Raw genomic sequence first — 21,535 nt, 5'->3', positions numbered from 1 at the left:
CACTGTTAAAAAAACATTAAAAAAAAAACCACAAAAAACCCCACATTAGATATAATTTACAAAGTCTATTAAATAACCATCTTACACTGTATTTAGATACCAGACAAGTCGGAGAAGGACAAAATGCACAAAGAAGGAAAACCTCCTGTCCCATCGCTATTTTAATGTAATCATTTGACAGTCTCCTGAACACAGGCAAAGACTATAAACTAAGCCCAACTGTAAACAGATTTCCAGCAGTATTGCAAGTGTTTAAACAATGTGTTGCTTAATAACATTTCATTGTTGTTACCACAAACTATTGTCACATGCTAGTTTTCCTTTGACATAAAGAGTATTCTTAAGTATTCAGAAATCTTTAAGCATATTGAAATGTCAGTCTCAAAGATACTATCAAGGGCACCCTGAAGTTTCTCAGAAGACAAAGCGCCAAGTAGCAAGTAAATTCTTCCTCAGTAAAAAAGCAAAATTTAAGGTTCTCAAAATAAATCTGTAAAGTTTCTATCCTAAGTCATCATACAGTTCCACTGGAGAAACAAACATGTTTTGAAGACCTGCAGATGAAAAGAGTACTGGTTTAACGTATGATTAATAGCAATTACATTACTACTTCACTGTGAGATTCCTTTCTTTATTTATTTTTTAAATGTGCTCAAACCTAACAGTGAAAAACTACTGAAAAATTACATATGAAATTGCAAAGCCCTTGGGATAGGATTGGACAAGATTCCACAGATGAAACAAGAATTTCAGGTAAGTGACAGAACATGAAATAAGGGGAAGAATTTAGGAGAAGTAGAAATATGAAATTGAAAATAAACACTGAATATTCTATTCATGTATTTTATAACATGTCAAAGTATTTCCAGTCAAAGAAAGAGTGCCATTTGAATTTATTCATGCAGAACTGACAAACAGGCAGTTACAAAGCTGATGCTGTATGCATACAAAGATTTATAGTAGAAACAATCAACAGAACTTGTTAAACTCCAAAAAATTACCTACTGCTATCATGACAAACTCAGAAAAGTAAATCAGTAGCTCTTTAATGAATTTAAATACATGTACATATTTGCACGAAATCATTAAAGTCAACAGTTCTGAAGTGAAGACACAGGAAAACATATATGTCAAGTTATCAAGTATTTCTCCAGATGCTTAGAAACCAAGTAAGCAAAGTCTTCCTCCTAAAATTAAAGTCAATTCTGCAATCTATATGTTTAGTTCCTTCAATTTTGGGAGTAATTCTCATGCAATAGATACTACTTTCCAATATTAACCGTAACAAAAATAGACACATCTCCCAATTACTCATCACTTTCTGCATCGCTGTCTTCTGAAGAGTCAGCCAGTTCTTCCATCTCTGCAGCAGCGCAGTGCAGCTTTTTAGTACCTAGAAGTAATTAACAGAGCACAATATTCATAAAGCAAGAAAAACCAAGAGCTTCAAAACAAGTATAAGAAGTATTTCAGGCTACACACTGGACCAAAATACCATAGGACAATGGACTGAAATGCTTTCTTTCTAGGCTACTCTGACAGAAAAAAAAACAACCCTGTGGTTTGCTAGTAGAGGTTCTCTCATATGTTTTCAGAGATGAACAAGAGTTAAATATATGAAGTACTTTAAATATATATCAGTACTTTAAATAAAAGTAGGTAATAAATCCAGATGCAAATTATTTCATGTACAATAAGCACTTATTTGTTCAATCCTTACCAACTGGAAAAGGGCTTTTGTCTTCAAAATCTTCCCAGTATTCAAAGTCAAAAGACACGTGAGGATTCTGTTAATAAAAAACACAGTCTGAAATACCTGAATTAAACACAGACAGTATGTTGGGAACATTCAGTAATTCTCAAGTTAATTTCCACTTCACCTTGTTCTTTAGTAACTTGCACCATGCTCCTCTTTTCTCTTTTCTGAGGACAATAACAGCCTCTTTATCCTTAATCACACACATAGACTTCTCTGTAAGTATACACTGACACAACTCCATATCAGCCAAGTAAAATTTGCCTTCTGAGCAAGCACTATATTAAAAAAAATAAAAATAATTTTAAAAAAAAAATATATATATACATATATATACACACACACACACATATATATATATTAAATGCAAGCTAATAGCTAAACTTTGTGTTTATTATGCTTAATTATCTTAAACATACCTGAAAATTACCTTCTCCTTCAAGAATTCACATTTATAGTCATCTATCCTTGCTATTTGAACCTTCACTGTAACAGCCTCTTCATTTTCAAACCATTTTATTTCTGGATAGAAACTATAATAAAGTTTAATTGGAGTTAGTCCAAAAACAGAAAATAAGCTGTCTTAAGTACAGCCAAGATTCTCACATTAGGATGCCAACAAACAGCACCTGTATGCTTATTCAAACCCTAACAGTCTGACTGAATAACAGTGACAGGAAAGCATGTCAGGACGCCAGCCCAGTCTGATACAACAGCACTGCCATCTCAGTCCTCGAAGCAGCACATTATTATAGTTCAAGTCAGGAGACACTCCATTAGCTGCAGTATCCAGAGGTATAAACCATACTGCCTCATGTAAGAACAGTACCATAGCCCAATCTTGAAACTGCGAATTACTACACACTGTTCTATCTACAAAGAAATAAGGATAAGGAATTAATTGAAAAAATTATAAAATGGGCCATAATTTCCTGTTGAAGACATTTACGTTATTCTACTTAAGTGCTTTTCTTGTTTTTCGTTTTTTTTTAAAGAACATTAACACATCAAAGAGAAAGACAAAACCAACTCATCTCATGCAATACCAATACCTGTAACACCACCTGTAAATAGATAATCTCAACAAGGATAACTGCCCAGTTTGGCAGTTCACAATTAAAGGAAAGCATGACTGAATATTTTTTTTTTACCATTTCTGCTGATCCAGTGAAGAGTCTCCTGCTTCCTCTGCTTCCTTAGTTTGAGCAATACCATCTAAAAAATATGAAATGCAGGAAGATATTTTATACTTACCTATACAAACCATTTACTGCCAGAGTACCCCAGTAACACTACAAAAATAATTTGCTAACAATCAGGTTACTCACAGTTCAAAACGTGGCATTTCTGTCACTTTACCACATACCAGATGGAAAATAAAGTATAAATAATCTACGATAAACATTCCGGGATCTTGTGATTTTTTCTTCCCCCTAACCCCCCCCATTCCATTACTCAACCCTCATCTCTCCAAACTGAGATTTCAACTTAAGTCAGATCATTCTCTGTCCTCTTCCACGTCTAACATCAAGCCATGCGCTTTTAGTCCTCTGCAGACTGAATGCCAAGTCTTTGAACATTAGATTAAAAGGAAAAGCTGTATTTTGCCATCCTAGATCTAGATATTAAAAGTCAGACCTTTCAGTGAACAATGCTGTTATTCACCTTGGATATTCCAGTAGAATTTCTTTCAATGCTATGGCTTTTGACAGCCAAATGTTCATTCTCTCCTTGGTAGTTAGAATTTCTTGCTTCCACATACCAGAGCTAAAGAATTCTCAGTATTTCAAGGACACTGAATTCCCCAAACAGTAGAACAGCTATCCCAGCACGGCTTATTTGCACAACATCTTCAAACTGCTCACTAGGAGGTATTTGTGACTTACTCTAAATGTGAGCTATGCAGTACTGTGCTGGGTACTCAGAAATCTGCACTGTTAACTGAAAAGTCCATCTAGGTGCTTTACTTGACTGCAGATCTTACAAGTTTTCAGAAAATTATGAGAATGCTTACCACACAGATAATTTCCCATAATCACTTCAGAAGAATTACAGTTTTCTGAAGAATTTTCCTGTAAGGACAAGTTCTGCAGTTCAGAGACATTCTCGGGACTAGCTGCATCCTCCTTTATGCTTCTGAATACAAGAAGACATACTTTTAAAATGAAATGTTTAAAAACATTAAATATTCAAAGGATTCCTAATGAGAATTGGAAATTCTATTTAAGTTTTTAATTTTAACGTAAACAAAAAATAGTGCAAAACTTCTAAATGCATTTCCACACAGAAACCAACCAGCCAAATTGTTGTCTTAATTTTATCAGGGATTTAATTGACTTCTTCAGTATTTGGTACAATGCTGTTTTGATTGTATGACAAAAATGATGATAAAACACCAATGTTTATAGTTACTGCTGAGCAGCATTTTACAGAGCCAAGATCATCTGCAGCAAAGGGCCCAAGGAGTTGGGAGGAAACAGAATTCTGACAGTTGACTTAAACCAGCCATAGGGATATTCCATAGCATCGCTATATCTATCTATCTATCTATCTATCTATCTATCTATCTATCTATCTATCTATCTATCTATCTATCTATCTATCTATCTTTTTACTCAGTTAAGAATTTCTTTTTAAACAGCAATGTGCACAGAGCTGTTGCTATAGAAAACATCATGTAACCCTATTCATTAAAGAGTAGTGCCCTAATTATGAGAGCAAATATCACAAACAATATTGTCTGTTTAAATAAAAATCATACTCTACAAAAAATAATGTAAATATCCAGTTATTTCTCTAGTAAAACAAGAGCTGAAAATAATTTGGAAACACTCACAAAGGCTCCAAATCCTTCGTGTGACTTGATACCTTCACGTGCTCACACAACTTCTGAAGTTGCAATATATGTTCTGGATTATCAGTTCCCAGACCCGTAGACAAAATCTCAGATCGCACACTGTATTCATTGACATACATCTTCAAATCTGAAAGCCTGGTAACCCGGACCTTGAATTAGAAAGTGTACCACATGAACACAGCTCAGATTGCATCTCTCCAATTCTAAGCTATTCTTTAGATGAAAAACATTAGATATCTGCCCATTTACTTCTGATTTTTTTGAACCTTGAATAACTTGCTAATATTTAACTGTTCTCAAAATACCAGCATTTTTTTAAATTGTAGTAAGTGCTCAAATAACCAATAGTTACTCCATCTAGAAGAATCAACCTAAGTAAGTAAGTAGGACAATTCTTGAACCGATTCCAGAAATTACAACCAAAATATATACCATACAGTTATAACTACTTCACTAGGTCCCTCAGTTTATGGACTGGAAAAAAAGCAACAGCTAGAAATCAAGAGGAAAAGTTGAGGTGCCATACCAGAAAGGAAGTACTGAGGAAAAATATTTGCAAATAATTTTCTCTTTCCATTCTATTTTTCAGTTCATTGAATGGACAGGAAAACAAAGCACAACACATTTTAAAGTGGAGGAACAGCCTCATGTCCTCTTGAGCAGAACCAGAACAGAAAAAATGCCTCATGATCACGTGTGCTTTACTTCGCTGATCAAAACGATCTGAGGATGCCTCATCAACTCCCAACTGTTAAAAAAGATTCTGCACCTTCTGAGCTATGTTTGATAGCAATTAATGGAACTCCCAGCTCTTAAAGTTATTTTTAACACAACACAATGTGTTTATTTATGCCATTAGTAAAGATATGAAAGGCATCTGATTTTTCTGTTTTTCTTCTATGTCAGTACTGCAGTCGTTATATCCAATTGATTGTTATGGGAATGATTCTGGATGTTAACAAAAAGTTCCATTTATGAAAAATGCACACAACACTGCCCATTAGTTTTCCACAAGACCAAGAAATCATCCAGATGTAAGTAGGAGTGTAAAAACAATACAGAAACAAGAGCTCTCATTCTTCCTACCCTGATGAAAAAAAATTAATGCAAAAAACATTTAAAAGCTTGTTCTAAACTGCAGAAAAAAACCCAAAACAATAAAACTGTCTACAGGGTTGAAAGCAAAAAAAAAAAAAATTAACGCAAAAAGATCATTAAATCTGAAAGCGATCAGCAAATTTATCATGGAATAAAAACAAAATCATACTACAACTAGTTAAACAATCATCAATCATTCCTAGTGTGAAACAAGTGGCACCTTCCCTTTAGTCCCACTCCTAACCGGTACAAGAACCAGAAGAGACAGTAAAGGATTAGAAATATAACCAGAATAAACTAAGGTATAAGAGGTCTTAGGTACTCGGAAACAACCTCAGAGTATATCCACCTGGACAAGGTATCCAATTGGCTTCTTAGTACATCCAGTAATAGACAGTATACAGCCTTTCAGCAGTCTATTTTAGTTCTCAGTCACACACAAATAACACTAATTAAAATCAAAACAGGTACCAACAGAAAGCCAGGTATGAACGAATGTTCTTGCTATAAAGGAGTATTGCTAGAAACATGCAACTCAACAATACCACACGTACCATTGGGTCAATCCATACTGTATTTCCTAAAGTAAGCACTACCTTTGCTTCATGAGGTTTTCTTTCAATTTTCTTACGAATACGATGAGTTACCTGGGGAAAACAAAACCGTCTTTGAAATGTAAAGCAACACAAATTGGCAACATAAATTTTTCTTATAGAAAAACACACACAAATTATAGTATTTTCCTGAAGTTCTTTAAAGAAACCAATGACTATTACCCTTGGGTTCCATTCTGTGTCATTATCAATGGGTTTAACTCTACAAACTACAAATTCCACAGCCTGAGGTGGCAGATGCTGAAATCTTGCAGGTAAGTGAAGAAGCTGAGAGCTTTGAACTTGACTGGTCCTGCCTTCATCTATGTACTCAATTTTGATGTTAAAATTTTCTTCTTCTTTTGAAGAAGTCTCTACCACCTGAACCCTTCACACAGTGGAAGAAAACAGAATTAATATTCATCTAATCTGTTAAGAATGCTTCAAGTACTTTTAACAAAAAGTGGAAGATTCAGATTAAAACATTAAACTATAATGTTTATAATAACAAATACATATTTGTATTTTTCACTTGACAAACTTTTTTTTTTGAAGTTTCTTTAAAACAAAGACTGATCTGTATTGCATTTATTTCTTGTCTTTGGAACATGGTGTGGAGACAGAGGTTGTTCTCTTTTTAAATCAAACACTGATCTTTTCTTTAAATATATATAAAAAATATACATGAATAAGTAAAAAATTAAACATATTTACCTGTGAAAGACTGTTTCCTCACAGAATCCATACAAAGCTAGTTTCTCTACCTTTTGAACAGCAACTCTATTGCTCGTTTCCTTAAAATACTCATTGATTTCTTCAGCAAGAATGGTATATTGGTCCTCATGTTTATCTACTATACGACCAAAGTAGTTTGTTGCATTTACAATATGGAGAGGCAGTACCTGAAAGCAAAAAATAAATTGGGGGGCAGGGAAGAGTGACTGTTTCTGAAATAATGAGATACATGATATAAATATATAGTAGTAAATAAAACATAAACCCCCTTTGCATTGAAAGTTAGGATAAAAACCTCATCATTATCAACACAGAAGTAAATCAGAGGCAGTCTGAATTACCTGCAAAACAATTTCAGTTCAAACTAAAGATAAAATCTGGCACACTTGATGCTGCAACCCCTTCAACAGACCAAAAAAAGCTGAACAAAAAATTCCTTAACTACAATACACATATTACAACAGTATTCATGTAATTTGGAAAAAAAAAAAAAAAAGTACTATGCTAATGCAGCTATTTAAGACCTGCCTTCTTACTATCTGGGACAAATAAAAACAACTTACAGTCACATATCCAGAAGTCTGTATAGGTTTAGATGGCATATTCTGGAGCATGTCTACTTGTAAATTAATTTGATGACGATCTGGACACACCGTTCTATTCCTACATAATAAAAAAAACCAAAACACACGAGCAAAATCTGATCTGATGTACACAACAGGATAGTTAATGAAGGAATTAGATTAAGTCGTTATTCAGGGCATACATTTGTGCAAGGACGAATAACGAGCTTTAAGATAACTTAGTATTTCCTTACTTGCAAGTCCCAAACATTTTAAGGTAGGTGCACAACGGCCGTGCAAACTTCTTCTTTTCTTCAGCTTCTAGCACCCCAGCCAGTCCTGGTGGAATGTCAGCTTCAGCATGCTCCAAATAACGCAGGATACCAACAGTATGGCACTCGCTGGTTTCTGTTAACATTATGACTGACCTTGCCTGTAGACAGTCTTGATCAGATGAATCCTAAAAATACGTGTTTCTTCAGCTTTTATTTATCCACTATTAAATTATCACACATGAATATTAATTTGTTGAAGATTCATTCAAACCTTTATCACATTATAGAAGTTGTCAGACATGCTGTATAGACGCCGACCGAAGATTATTGGAGAAGAAGGAAAACTGAAATGTATCACACAAGATGCATCTGTAATCTCCAAGAACTGCATGCAGTCATCTGTCAGAACTGAACACATGGTTTATACATAAGGCAACTGCTATACTTGTGACATAATGCTTCACATGCCTTACTTGCAATAGCTGCTTCCTCCTCCTCATCCACTGACTTAAAGGTAAGGTCTTTTCCCTATACAGATTCATAAGATACTGCATTTTTTCAGTAAACATTTCTGAAGTATATGGAACACAGTACTACATCACCTCTAGTTCAACTCTGCATCTTGTAGCAGTATCAATGAAGAAATACCATAGGACACAGACAGATATTTCATGAGAGTAAGATTGAAAACATTTCCAGTAATGCAGAAATGCTAATCTTTGTATAAACCTATGAATCAGGTACAATTAAGTCAATCTTCTTGCTCTAAAATATAAAAGGGAAGAAAATATGTTTAAGATCAGGTAAGAGTCTTTGCTATTGCAAGCAACTCCACCAAAGCATAAGGGAAATAATTATACTATGACTTCAGAGGTTCTGAATTTCAAACTGAAAATATCCTCTGCATTAGCAGAGGATCATGAAACTAGGAAAGGTCTCAAAGTGTTAGAGGTTCTCATAAGGAGAAAAAAATGTTAGTATAGGCATAGCACTAACAAATAAAGAGATAAAGTAATTTGGACAGAATTGACCTTGCAAAGCAAAGAGAACTTAACATAGTTATTTGACGGAGGACATTAAGTCACCATGAATAAATAAACAAACAACCAGAAAACAAGATGATACTCACCTAACACAACACGACTGCCGCTGCCGTAGCTTTTAGTCCAATGTTCTAAGAAACCCTTGAAATTAAACTCCATCTCTTTATGTATTTTGAAGGCAAATATTGAATTTCTCTTCAGTGCCTGATGACAAAATAAAATCTGTACGTTTTTCCAATACAGTAATAACTGCTCTAAGAAACTCTTAGTAATTTATCGTAGTATCTGGCATACCCTTGCTAATGTAAAGAACTGAAGGCAAGGCAGAAAAAGAGGAGCAAAATAGTGAAGTTCTTAGGTTCTTTAAATGAAAAATACTGAAGATGAAGTTTACTTATTTCCTGCACAAAGAAAAAACTATAAAAGTTGGCAGCTGTGTGGAACTTAATACTTACCATTCTTTTGTATGTCATTTAAAACGTGCAAAGCTGGTATATACAAATACTACTAAAAACTTTCTCTAAAAGCATGAACATTTGTAGCACCCTCCTTTTTTTCTTTTCAGTGGTATCACTTGCGAAGAGTGTGAAATTTAACCCTCAGACATTCAAAAGAAAACACACACAAATTTAGGTACTTTGTTTTTACCTTATGTACTATTTCTACTTCATCTATGGAATTCGTGAAAACCAGCACCTTCTGAAGATTATTAGGGGTAAAATCCATCATTTTGAGTAACACAGCAATTCTCTCACTGCTCACACAATGCTGCACAACCTAGAAATTGAGATAAAAGATGGGTGCTAGTTAATATAGTCTATACACATATACATATTTTACAACGTACTCTTCCTTTTACTGAGTGCTGTGCATTCTTACATAATACGGCCTAAATCATGATAGAAAAGGTAAATGGTTGCTCTTAAGTTTACAGTAAATACAATTCTCACAGAGATAAATTTACAACAGCTTCCAGAAGAATATATTCACATCAAAATTAATAACCTATATTTAAGCATTTGACAAAATACTCCATTAAAGTTACAGCTGTGATTTCTCATTCATTCCGTTTTAAACGATTTTTCAATTGAACTTCAGCATTGTCAAGTACCACTAAAAAAATTACCTTAATACTTCAAAACACATGCTGCACTCCCTGAAATACTTCTATTAAATAAAGCATCAAAGTACTGACATTTTCAGTTCTGCTCAACCATTTATTAGACTTCTCACAGGAAGGGATTTGTCGTCTTCTTCTGCACTTAAATACCTAATGTTGTAAGTCTCTTAAAATTTACAATTATAAATAATTTTTAGATACAGAATTCAAGTTGTACTTAAAACCTTTTATATTATTATTTTTAAGGACTCCATCGGATTTTCCAGCAATTAACAAGCATCTAAGAGCTCTTAATATCTTCTTGACTTAAGATTTAGCAACGTAAGTTCCTCACTGTACATTATTTCACAGTGAAATTGTTTTTTAGTTGCTGTATTTTAGGAAAATTTGCCTTGTAGTTCTTACACTCACAATTCAAACAGTGCAAGAACTTTCTAATTTATTTATTTATTTTTTGTCACAAAATATATGATTTGCAAATGCTTACATAAAATTCTGACTCATACGCATTACAGTGGATAGTTGAGGAAACATCTTCACCTCAGCCCTAGAAAGAAAGTTAAATCACATTCAGCTAATGCAGAGATTATTTTGTATGTTTCCTAAGAACCACCTCAGTTCATACATGGGAGGTTACACCTGAGCAACCTGAACTGCAATTCCAGCACTATCCAGTCAAAACAAATAAACAAAAAAACCCAGCAGCTACATATATTGAGCCTGATCACTACAAACAACAGGATATCTTAGTTAACAAATAATGACATCACCTCCAAGTTTTTACCTGTTGCACATTTCCAAAAATGGAAGCTTCTTCCAAAGCTGTTATCACAATGTAAGGATCATTCATGAACTCCTTTATTAAACTTCCTACATGTTTATTCCACCGAGTTCCAACAGCAATAATTTGACGTGGTGGATATTTCCATTCCTCAGTAATGCGGCCTTTCTTGTAGTAATTCAGTATAACAAAAACCTATAAAACAAAGAAGAGCTTTACAATCTTAGCCCATTCCACCAATGAGTCTGTAAAAGAAGTGGAAAGAACCCTGCTCTTCCTGTCAAAAACTAAACTAAAACCACCATCGACAAGACTCAAGTTTCATATCCCAAGCCATGACTTAGCATTTCCACTACAACTGACTGTACGACTATATTTTTCCAGCGTTTCAATCTACCAGAAATATGTATAACACTTCCATTTTATTTATTTAAATTACTTTGTCTTTTCTCAACACTACCACAGCGTCTGAAGAAAGCTGGTATCTGTAATGCCATCTACTGTCTTCAAGACTGCTAGGGGCACTAAAAGTGAAAGGCATTTTACCATCAGAATGCATAACCTATTTACCTGTTCAGCAGCTTCAGAGAATAGTACCTCCATTTCATCCAAAATAAGATGGCTGAGTCCAGAAAACATTAAAATGTGATATTCATACAATCTCAGAAGGCTGTATGGTGTAGTCACAATTATTTCACCTACAAGTTAGTGAAAAAAAAGCTATGAGTATTTTTAATTTGTAACCTCAAAGAGTAGTAAAACAGCCTTAACACAATTTACTGTTAAACAGTAGTACTGAACTTCAAACATATCACTATGGAGTTACAGCATTAAAGAAACAGTATAATACTATAAATTAGTAACTTAGTTACTTATTTCACAATTTCCTGACATTAAGACAGCCCAGTGTTTTCAAGCATCATTAAGAAAATAAAAAAATATTCTTACATCCTTGGATTTTCGCCGTTTCAGCTTCTTCTTTGTTATTCCCAAGTATTATCAACACTGGATGAAGCATCCTGGAGCATCTGCTGTACTTTTTCAGTAACTCAAAAACAAGCTGTGCCTTCCTCCAACCAGGACATAAAATAAGCACCAGTGGCTACATAGGTACACACACAGATTACAGTGTATTACTTACAGTTCTCAACTTTTATCTAGAACTGTACTATTGCAACATTTAGGGCAAAGAAAATCTGAAGAACATGCCTTCAAGCATTTCCAAAACAAAACTTTCAGTACTGCATCATCTAATAAATGCAGATGTTACAGATCTAAGGAATCACATGCCAGGCTACCCTGAGACAAGAAGGACACATGCAGTAACTAGCATAAAAAGTCTAAAAAAATTTAATAGCAGTAGCATCTGATCTTACTTAGCTTGCACTGCATCACCTCCACAGAAGACCCTTAAAACTTCAATAGCTCTATTCTGAGATCTAATACAAGTTACAGAACAATTTTCAGTATTTTAAGAAGCTAACACAAATACAAATTCAGTGAAAACACTTAAAGTGACGCAGCAATAATCACTTGTTAAGTATTGCTTACTATGTCTTTGTTGTATTCACAAAGTCCAACTCTGTAAGCTTTTATGCAGAAAACTTACATAAGTTGTCAAACTTCAAGATCACATTAGATACATACATTTTAGATATCTGCTATTTTTTGCATTATTATACTACAACAGCACTTCAGAAGAGAAAATCTGATAGTACTTTAACACATACGTACTCCATTCCTTTTTGGCAAGGCTTTGTAGCAGCTTTCCACTTGCAAGATAGTAAGGACTGGTGGGATATATATGAAAGGGTCATTTCCTTGATAGGAGATGGCAACTACATCACATCCTCGAGCTACTGCTGGCCAACAGTAAGATTCTGTGAAGTTAGGGCCTAAAAACATATCCTGAGCAAGTTCCTAAAGAATGAGATATTAAGAGTTACATGTGAAAACAGTGCATTAACATATTTACAAAAGCAGACAAAACATGGAGTATTTTAAGAGATTTCTGGTCCATTTCACAATAAATATCCTCAGCACAATATGAAAAAAGAGTTAAATTACTATAGTAAAATAATGGGAATAATGGCTAATACGTCAGTAGAAACCTATATGATGCTTACAAGTATCTGTGTCAGCATCTCTTTAAAACTTTATTTCATCATATGAAAAATATCTTAAGACATTCCTCAATCAAAATAAAGTATCACTATAGTCACACATTTAGTTTATAAAGTGACAACACCATACACTTGTTAGGAGAAATTCAGCATAAAAATCAAATGTTGGTGTTACCTTTTTCAGACTGTCATGAAGTGGTGCTTTTTCCAAAACTGGAGTTGGCTCAATTTTGTTGCTAAGAAAGACAAAGCTTCGTTCTTCACTAAGGTTTTGAAATCTCTGGAATCATGTAAGTAGAATACAGTATTGAAGGCAATACATAATAAAACATCAAGTAGCTGTAGAAGACAGTTCAGCTGGCCATTCACAGAATATTAGAGAAGCAGAGCAGGATAATCATTTACTGCTAACAATACTGATTCCCATTTCCCCCCCCCAAAAAAAAATTTTCTTAATTAGGTGTTTCTCTTTAAGTTCTGTAGTGGTTGTCACCTCCAATACCCAGCAAAACTGGAAAAAAAAAAAGTGATGCAGAAGAATTGGACAGGTGACTACAATATTCCTTATCCGTCTGATGTACATTCAATCAAATTCACCTTTGACAATTTATTACAAAACAATACTTACAGATTCATTATTTTCATTCAGATCCTTGTCTGACCTTTTGTATGTTTTTTCAAGAGAGAAACTGGACACAGTATGACCTGGGAAGAAGATGAAATTTTCAAGTTATATGAACACACAAATCCATTATTATTATTAACAGCCACAGCTACCACTGCTTTTGTTTAGTTTCTTGTATAATTTGCTAATAGTAAAAAAAAACAAAAAAAGTCCTCCATGAGAATGGAAAGTTGCACACCTTTTAATGGATTTGAATCACTACAATTAGCACAACCTGTAAATCCTACAGTTTTACAACTACTTCTGTTGAAAATAAACCCATCCAAATGCAAAACAACAGTACTGCATCAAACAACTGATTTCAATAATACCCAATGCTATAAGCACATTAACAAACAAACCCAAATACAACCTGCTCCCAGTTTTTGTCTCACGCAATACAAAACAAACAAAGTACACCTCAAAGTATTCCTGCACCTGGTGATTTGATGACTGTGAACTCATAAACATCTTTTGTTAACAGAGTTGTCTGATTCAACTACTGGATTCACACTGAGACAGCAGGCTTAAGTTCAATATATCCACTTAAAGATATATTATATATTGTATGTTTCTAACATATATTGTTCCCACCTGCTTCAAGATTCTTTGGTACGTTCTCTTGCAACCGCACTGGCCTGAAAGCAAGTGCTGGATTAATGATTTCTACTGGAGGAGAAACAATATTTAATGATGTCAGGTTATCTTGTTCTTTTGCTGGACTTGGAATATTCTCTCTAGCTTCCTCAAAACGAGCAAAGTTCTTTAACACAAGATCATCATTAATGCATACCTAAAAAAAAAATTTAAAAGTATTAACACTTGAGCACTATTACTGCTTTTTGAATAAATACAGAATAGGAAAGGAAGCTGTATCTTCTAGTACCTTCTTGAAAGAGATTTTAATTAACTGTAATTTCATGTTTCATGGTTTTAACACTGATATTGGCACTCACTTTTTTTTAATTTATTTGTCAATTTTTTTTATATTAGTCTCTTATATTTGCTTCTTTTTTATAAAATAAAATATAGTAATAATAATTAAGAGGGTAACAATATTACTTCAATTTTTAACATGACTGAAACACCTTTAATAAATAACACAGCACTAACTGTATCTGACATAGGACAAAACTCATTAGTAATGCTTTTCAGCCTTAAAAATTGCAAAACTATGATTTTGTGTACCAACAGGTTTACAGATATAGAAGTATCCTACCTTTTCATCTTCTACCGTCACATAAAGAATAACATGAAATATATCATCTTCCACAGAACATAACTTCGCTTTGATTTGGGTAGTTGCTAAAATATAGCAATAAACAAGGAGATCTATTAACACCTCACTATCAGTATTTTTCAAGCATGCAAAAATAGAACAATGAGATGATTGTGATCTATTAATTTCAAGAGTACGAATGTTTTGATTTTTAAAAGGAATAGGAATCAAATTAAGCAATAAGATCTTAACATTAGAACAGCATTTTTTTCAACCTCTGAAGGAAAACTTGCAAGAGTTGGAACAGACCAGTGACTGGTCCACAGATACTAGTCAGACACACACCAGAAGTATTTACAATCCAACCTCAGATGAACAAAGCATAGTGCCATAGAAATTACTTTGAGCACAATCCATTTGATGATGTAACTATAACATTCTCTTCTGAGCTAGTGTTTTATGCTCCTGCCACACAACTAGCAAAGACAGCTTTTAAGCTGATTCAAAGAATTAAGCTAAATACAAAGAAATGTGCCACTATTTAAAACAGTTGTGCTTCCTTATTCAGAGTGCCCCAGAGAACGACACAACTTAGACACCTGACACAGCTTATGCAAAAATGGAAGCCCTCAGTACTCAAGATGCACAACTACATATAATTCTGGCTAAGTCAGTTCATACAAAAAGAACTATACAACTCATTTCTATTAAAAATTCAGTGAAAATTCAAAACATATATTCAAGTACTATGTTTCTCTGCCAAGTTATTTTCCCCCTAAACAGAAGTACCAATTATGATTCCAACGAGATTTTTACCTTTCAGAAGACTTTGAAAATACCACGTAGCAGCATTATCCCATCTTTTGGCTGGTCTAGGGAAACAAACACAACCAGTTATCCCACATCATCACAAATTCAAATGATAATCTGAATAGTGAGGCGTGTACAATAGAAAACTGTAAGTCACGCTAAGTCTCAAAAAACACATCTAACAAAAACATTAGCAGAAACTTAATACTTTGAATATAATTCTGGTTTTGATGTAACAAATTACTTGAAAATTAATGGATATTGCTTTGCCAATATATGATGGACGCATCCAACATAAAACAAGCTAGTTAGAAATAAAATAGTATAATGAGAAATAAAGCAAGAATCCATTTACAGAACATATTAATTACTTGAAATCAATTCTGAACGATTTTAAAATGAGCACTTTATAAACACTGAAATTCTAAAAACTTAAAGGACTGCTACAAAAACTTAAGCTGTCATTGCCATCATCTGCAGCTGCAATATAAAATAAGGGTTCAAACTAAAAACGATTAAACATACTCAGGTTCTCTCTACTTATCAACTAACCTCTTGATAATTCACAAAAATAGCCCACTCAAGATGGTGTTCCTATCCAAACTAAGCTACTATTTTTTCTGTCAGAGTATGTAAGTAAAACATTAATTTTCTTTCAAAGTGTTTAAAAAACACCTGTTGGACTACTAAAGAACACAGAAGGAAGAGCTGGCAGAGAAGCTTATGTGTTAGCAAACAAGTAACAACCAAGTAACACAGCCCTAGGATAGTAAACAAAGGGCAAAAACTGCCAAACACATCAAAATTTCTTACAGTTTCTAGACAAATATCAAAAGATTCAAATAGATGAGAAAACAAATCCCAAATGTTCAGGGACAGAGTTTTATTTATTAATTGCTCTTTTAAAAAAAACAAAAACGTTTTATTCTTGAATGAAATTTTACATCTAAGAAGTGTGTGACAAGGATACAACTACTGAAATCTACTTACACTATTTTCGCTGTATCTTCACAGAAGTTGACGCGCAATGTCACTGGCTTTGTGCAATACAATCTACATTTTTTTGCTCTAAATGGGATTTGTGTAAATTTTTCCATTGCAACTCGAACACTTAAAAGAAAAAACAGAAATAATCTCACTTTATAGATTACATTGTCTAAAAGTCACTGTTTTTTCAAAGATATTCTTTTATTATCCTACATATGACAACACAGTTCTTCTAGATGTTTGGCTCCCACCGTAAAACTCCACATTTCCCATTTAGCAGAGAAAGCTCAGTTTAAAGTCTTTTCATGATAGCATACATATGTCTTCTGGCACTGCATACACCATTTGACAATTCTTACTCTTAAGTAAGAAATAATATATTACTAAAATTATTAAGGAAGAAATTAATATACTTACTTGCATTTGTACTCATTACTCTTAAAAAAGAAGGTATTATTTATATATTGGTCAAGACACTAGTGAAAGATACACCGTTATCCCTTACACGTGGCATTTTGTTTTTATTTTTAATATCAATCCCTCATTAACAAAGGAAAGTAAGTTTCAGTAATGTTAACTGGCAGTCACACATTTCAATCATAACTGCCATATTTAAATCCCCAATGACAATGTAGAAGTTTTTTTGTGGTGTCACTTCAATTAAACCAGAGCCCTGTTAGTATTTAGTTAGAAAAAACAGTCACAATATTTACATGCATTAATCAACCAAATAAATTTGCGTACTGCCTTGAAAAAAAGACACTTACTCCTTTGATTTAACAAAAGTGTATTTTGCATAATCCACTAGAAAACATTCTATTTGATAATAGTCTGCACAGTACATGATAGACTTAACAACCGCTCTACACCAGCACTTCAGCTCCTCACTGAAAACCACACAAAGCTGAAAAAGAAACAAGAGAACAGGTTCTCATAAATGGAATAAATTACTCTTAATTTTCTTAGAAGCAAAAATATGGTACTTACTATATAGCCCTAGATTTACTTTGTAAACTGCAAACGTTACAGCTAACACAGTTATGAAGCTACACATAAGAAAAATATCCTATACTGATATAATTTTCTATTTCATAGCAGTAATTTAAAAAACAAATTTAAAAAATTAACACATCTTGGATGTGCAAATAAACCACTGCAAATATCACATTATTTCTTTTCATGTGTAAAACACACCAATAATTTTACCTGGTCTTTTTCTAATGTTATTGGCTTTACTTCATCTTCATAAGCTTTGTCATAGAATTGATTCATTTCTGCATTCAGCTTTTCATATTCTATTTCCTCAACGACATGAGGCCCACATCCTTTCATAGTAACCCAAAAGCAGCCTGGATCTTCAATCTGGTGTGAACGGCAAACAAAAATAACAAAGAGTATCACATCCTCCTGAAGTGACAGGATACTTCTATGAACACCTGGGCAGTGAATGTAAAAATAACATGCAGTCCTTACTGAGGTACGTTAAAATTATGAGAATATTAAACAAACAGAATATTAGTAACAAAACATCTTTAAGCATCAAAGCTTCTGCTCAATAAGTGATGTCTCAATTTGCACTCTTTAGTACCACAGTACCATATCCATCCTGAAAAGTTGTAGCATTATTTAAAAGGCTCGTTAACTGAACATAATGAGTTAACTGCAATCACAGAAGCTTTTTATTTGAACATTACTTCTGGAGCATACAACAAACAGCCAAAAAAATACCAGATGCCAACACACTTTCTTCAGGTTCAGAAGGTCTACAAGACAACATTTAAATTAGGGCCACAGTCTTCCACTCAACTTCTTTAAGCATTTTACATACTAGTTTTTTTAGATAATAAGGTTACACAGCATTCGAGGAAAATAAGTTTTTGCACAATGTCCTGCAGGATTCAGTAGATGCTATATTTAAAATTATGCAGGATACCTTCCATTTTAAATTTTAGCTGCATTCCTATTAACTTTTCATTAGAAATCAAGACAAAAAAAAATCAAAAAGAGTGAGAAAATCTATATAATCCACATATATCCCCAGCACACATATAAGAAATGACTACTGAATAGAAATAAAAGCATCATCTTATTTGCAAATTTGACTTCCAGTTTCATTGAAATAAACACCAACCAACTTAGCTTTCAAAAACCCCAGCTTACTCGTAATACGAAGACTTCCATAACGCCCAGCTGTTCAGTCTTCTTCAACACTACTGTAAGAAACCAACAAACGTTTAACTGTTTTAAAGCTTTCATTGGTTTTGAAGCATAGCTAAGAAGTATACAACAAATATACACGAATAAAAGACTTCTAACTACATAGAGACCTAATTGAGATTTGCCATCCGCTTATTCACATACTGATTTTCTGTTATGCTACCACATCAGTTATATTTATTATCCTCAAACTACTTGCAGTCTATAGGCTGTTATTTTACTCCCAAAGGCCAAAATAAATCTTTTGATTAAAGGATTGCTACAGCTACCTGGACAACTAGACACCAACACTAGCGAGAAACTCAAACATTACTAAAAAGAAGCAAACACAGACATGAGTCCCATCCTCAGCAAGTTTTAATATCACATATTGCTACTTATATTTCACACAACACTCACATCGAACAGAATTACAATAGCAACACACAACACCTGCTATATCAAATGACGTACACTCTATTTTCACAGACTTGTGCATTGCAACACTGCTCCCCACAGCAATGCTCAGCCTATTTCTTAGAATTTACACTGGGGTAAGTGGATAATGAAGTGTTTCAGAAAAGCTAAGCCAAACCTTAAACTGTTCATACAATAATTCCTGCTAAAATATGATGCCAATAACACACAAGGAACCCAACTTCTTCATGTCTCCCTAAGCATAAAAGCTTGTAAGAGATCTATCAAGTCACTAAGGCCAACACACACACAGGAAAAGGTCTGGTTCCCCTAATAAACAGCCACTCCATCACTAAGAGGACACCAAGGCCTGCACCCGACCACAACCCATCCAACACCACTATTCACAGAATCACAGAATGACCCGGGTTGGAAGGGACCTCAAGGATCATGTAGTTCCAACCCCCTGCCTGGCAGGGCCACCAAACATACACCTTTACTAGATCAGGTTGCCCAGGGCCCTGTCCAACCTGGCCTTGAACACCTCCAAGGACGGGGCATCCACAACCTCCCTGGGCAGCCTGTTCCAGGGCCTAACCACTCTCCTAGTGAAGAACTTCCCCGTAACGTCCAACCTAAATCTTCCCTCTTTTAACTTAAAACCATTTCCCCGTGTCCTGCTATTGTCAGCCCTTTCCAAGAGTTTACTCCCCTCCTGGGAGTAAGTTCCCTTCAGGTATTGAAAGGCTGCAATGAGGTCACCCCGCAACCTTCTCTTCTCCAGGCTGAACAAACCCAACTCCCTCAGCCTGTCCTCATAGGGGAGGTGCTCCAGCCCCCTGATCATCTTCCTGTCCCTCCTCTGGACCCTTTCCAAAATCTCCATGTCTTTTTTGTACTGAGGGCTCCACACCTGGACACAGTACTCCAGGATTCACCTCAGAAAGACACGAGATTACAGCAACTGCTACTTTAAGCACACAGGGAAAGGTGGAAGGACACCCTTCAGACAACATGGGTCTGATGCAAGCACTCTAAGTTCTAACACCCTGCCCCTACCTTCCTCCATCTCACAAAGGCACCTCACTGGCACAAGAAAATACACAACACAAAAAATTCCAATAAGAAACAGCATTTTCTCCCTTATCGTACCTTAATGTTATACTCTCCCTTACAGAAATAAAAGCTTTAGCCACACAATGCTGCATCAAACACTCACACCTCAGCACTCACCACACAGAGCTCCACGACGCTGCACTATTCCCGCCGCCTCCCGCGCTCACCAATAAGGGCGGATGTGCCCTCAGGCTGCGCATGCGCAGTTCCGCCTCATTGAGGTACCGGGGGGAGGAGGCGGGAAGGAGTCGTGAGGGCTGGAGTGTGCTTCGTTTTCGGCTCTTTAAACGCATTATTGTGGAAATAACGTGTTGTGGAAATAGAAGATCTCAGAGCAGCTGGCAGGGGGCAGGTGTTGCTGCCTGGGCCTGCAATGGGTCTCGTTTCCCCTCAGACTTTCTCAGTTTGAAGCACAGCATGTATTGAAAGACTTGTGAGGCAGAGGGAGATTGCACTCGGTGTTTCTCTCTTGGTATTAGCTACGCTGAAAAGCATCACAATCTCTGAGAAAGCACCTATATCTTTTTTGATGATGGCCATTCTACTACTGTATACTCACCATTCCATCTAGGCCTTTATTATTATTATTATTATTTGTCATCTCATCTCTGATTTGTCTTTGTGCAGCCCAAGGGTGAAGCACTCAGCTGGAATCCAGTCCCCCCACAAGCAGCAATCTGTTCTTAAGTGCTTCAGTATTTCAATTCCACAGTTTTAACCACCACTTTTTACTTAATGCTGCAAGATATTTGCTGTCTGTATATTGTAGAACATTTATGTTCCTATTTGACAGTTATATTCATTTTTATAGCAAAGTAGTATCTTTTCTGTTATTTTTGTTGTTGTTTGGCCTTCAAGCTCCCCCTACTGGACCCTTTCACTTTTACTAGTGTAAAAAACAAGTTCCAGGAGGCAATCTGGAGAGGCAGACTATTCATTTAGGCAGGTTTAGTATTGAAGTCGCTACTTTTTGACGTGCAGCAACACTTACACAACCTATAGGAACATACTGGACCATAAAAGTTCAGAAAAAATCTAACCTCGTTGCAGAATCGCTTATTTAAATAACTCTGAAGCCAAGGTACTTGTGTTATGCATAAGAACAATGCTGATAGGCATGCTTTTTCTTCTTACCTACCTAGTATTACAGTGCCTGGTGTTAATCTCTAAGCACTGAAAATC

General features: G+C 34.9%; 1 protein-coding gene across 7 annotated transcripts; it reads right to left on the bottom strand.

Moving 5' to 3' along the window:
- Nucleotides 1–617: 617 nt before the first annotated feature.
- Nucleotides 618–21,464, bottom strand: TDRD12 (tudor domain containing 12). 7 transcript variants are annotated; one of them, XM_032447150.2, is made up of 29 exons: nucleotides 20,471–21,451; nucleotides 18,785–18,837; nucleotides 17,831–17,986; nucleotides 17,392–17,528; nucleotides 16,628–16,747; nucleotides 15,644–15,699; nucleotides 14,828–14,913; nucleotides 14,203–14,401; nucleotides 13,573–13,649; nucleotides 13,120–13,224; nucleotides 12,556–12,741; nucleotides 11,770–11,923; nucleotides 11,392–11,519; nucleotides 10,825–11,016; nucleotides 9,569–9,697; nucleotides 9,007–9,124; nucleotides 8,149–8,285; nucleotides 7,857–8,062; nucleotides 7,603–7,702; nucleotides 7,019–7,206; nucleotides 6,488–6,692; nucleotides 6,266–6,358; nucleotides 4,593–4,762; nucleotides 3,771–3,892; nucleotides 2,908–2,971; nucleotides 2,176–2,289; nucleotides 1,881–2,034; nucleotides 1,721–1,807; nucleotides 618–1,393 (listed from the first exon to the last, which is right to left on the bottom strand). In XM_032447150.2, the coding sequence occupies exons 2-29, from the start codon at nucleotides 18,803–18,805 to the stop codon at nucleotides 1,139–1,141; spliced, it is 3,759 nt and encodes a 1,252-aa protein (XP_032303041.2). In that variant the 5' UTR covers nucleotides 18,806–18,837; nucleotides 20,471–21,451; the 3' UTR covers nucleotides 618–1,138. The 7 variants fall into 7 exon arrangements, 5 of the variants coding, with proteins under 5 accessions (XP_032303041.2, XP_015729414.2, XP_032303044.2 ...); XM_015873928.3 differs by having other exon boundaries at nucleotides 1,721–1,787; nucleotides 20,471–21,450; XM_032447153.2 differs by lacking the exon at nucleotides 2,176–2,289 and having other exon boundaries at nucleotides 20,471–21,455.
- Nucleotides 21,465–21,535: the final 71 nt, after the last annotated feature.

Source organism: Coturnix japonica, chromosome 6, assembly GCF_054131305.1.
Source record: "Coturnix japonica strain WE chromosome 6, WE-NBRP24, whole genome shotgun sequence".
NCBI lineage: Eukaryota > Metazoa > Chordata > Aves > Galliformes > Phasianidae > Coturnix > Coturnix japonica.
The sequence above is the reverse complement of the archived record's forward strand: the minus strand, read 5'-3'. Positions and strand labels throughout refer to the sequence as shown.

Bases quoted from the DNA above. Each gene is read 5' to 3' on its own strand.
- TDRD12 (XM_032447150.2), bottom strand. From the start codon at position 18,805: ATGGAAGTCTTCGTATTACGA. The intron at 11,520-11,769 runs GTAAGAATATTT...ACTAACTTGTAG, and splicing joins AACGGCGAAAATCCAAGGAT to GTGAAATAATTGTGACTACA. The intron at 8,063-8,148 runs GTTTGAATGAAT...ACGTATTTTTAG, and splicing joins ACTTCTATAATGTGATAAAG to GATTCATCTGATCAAGACTG.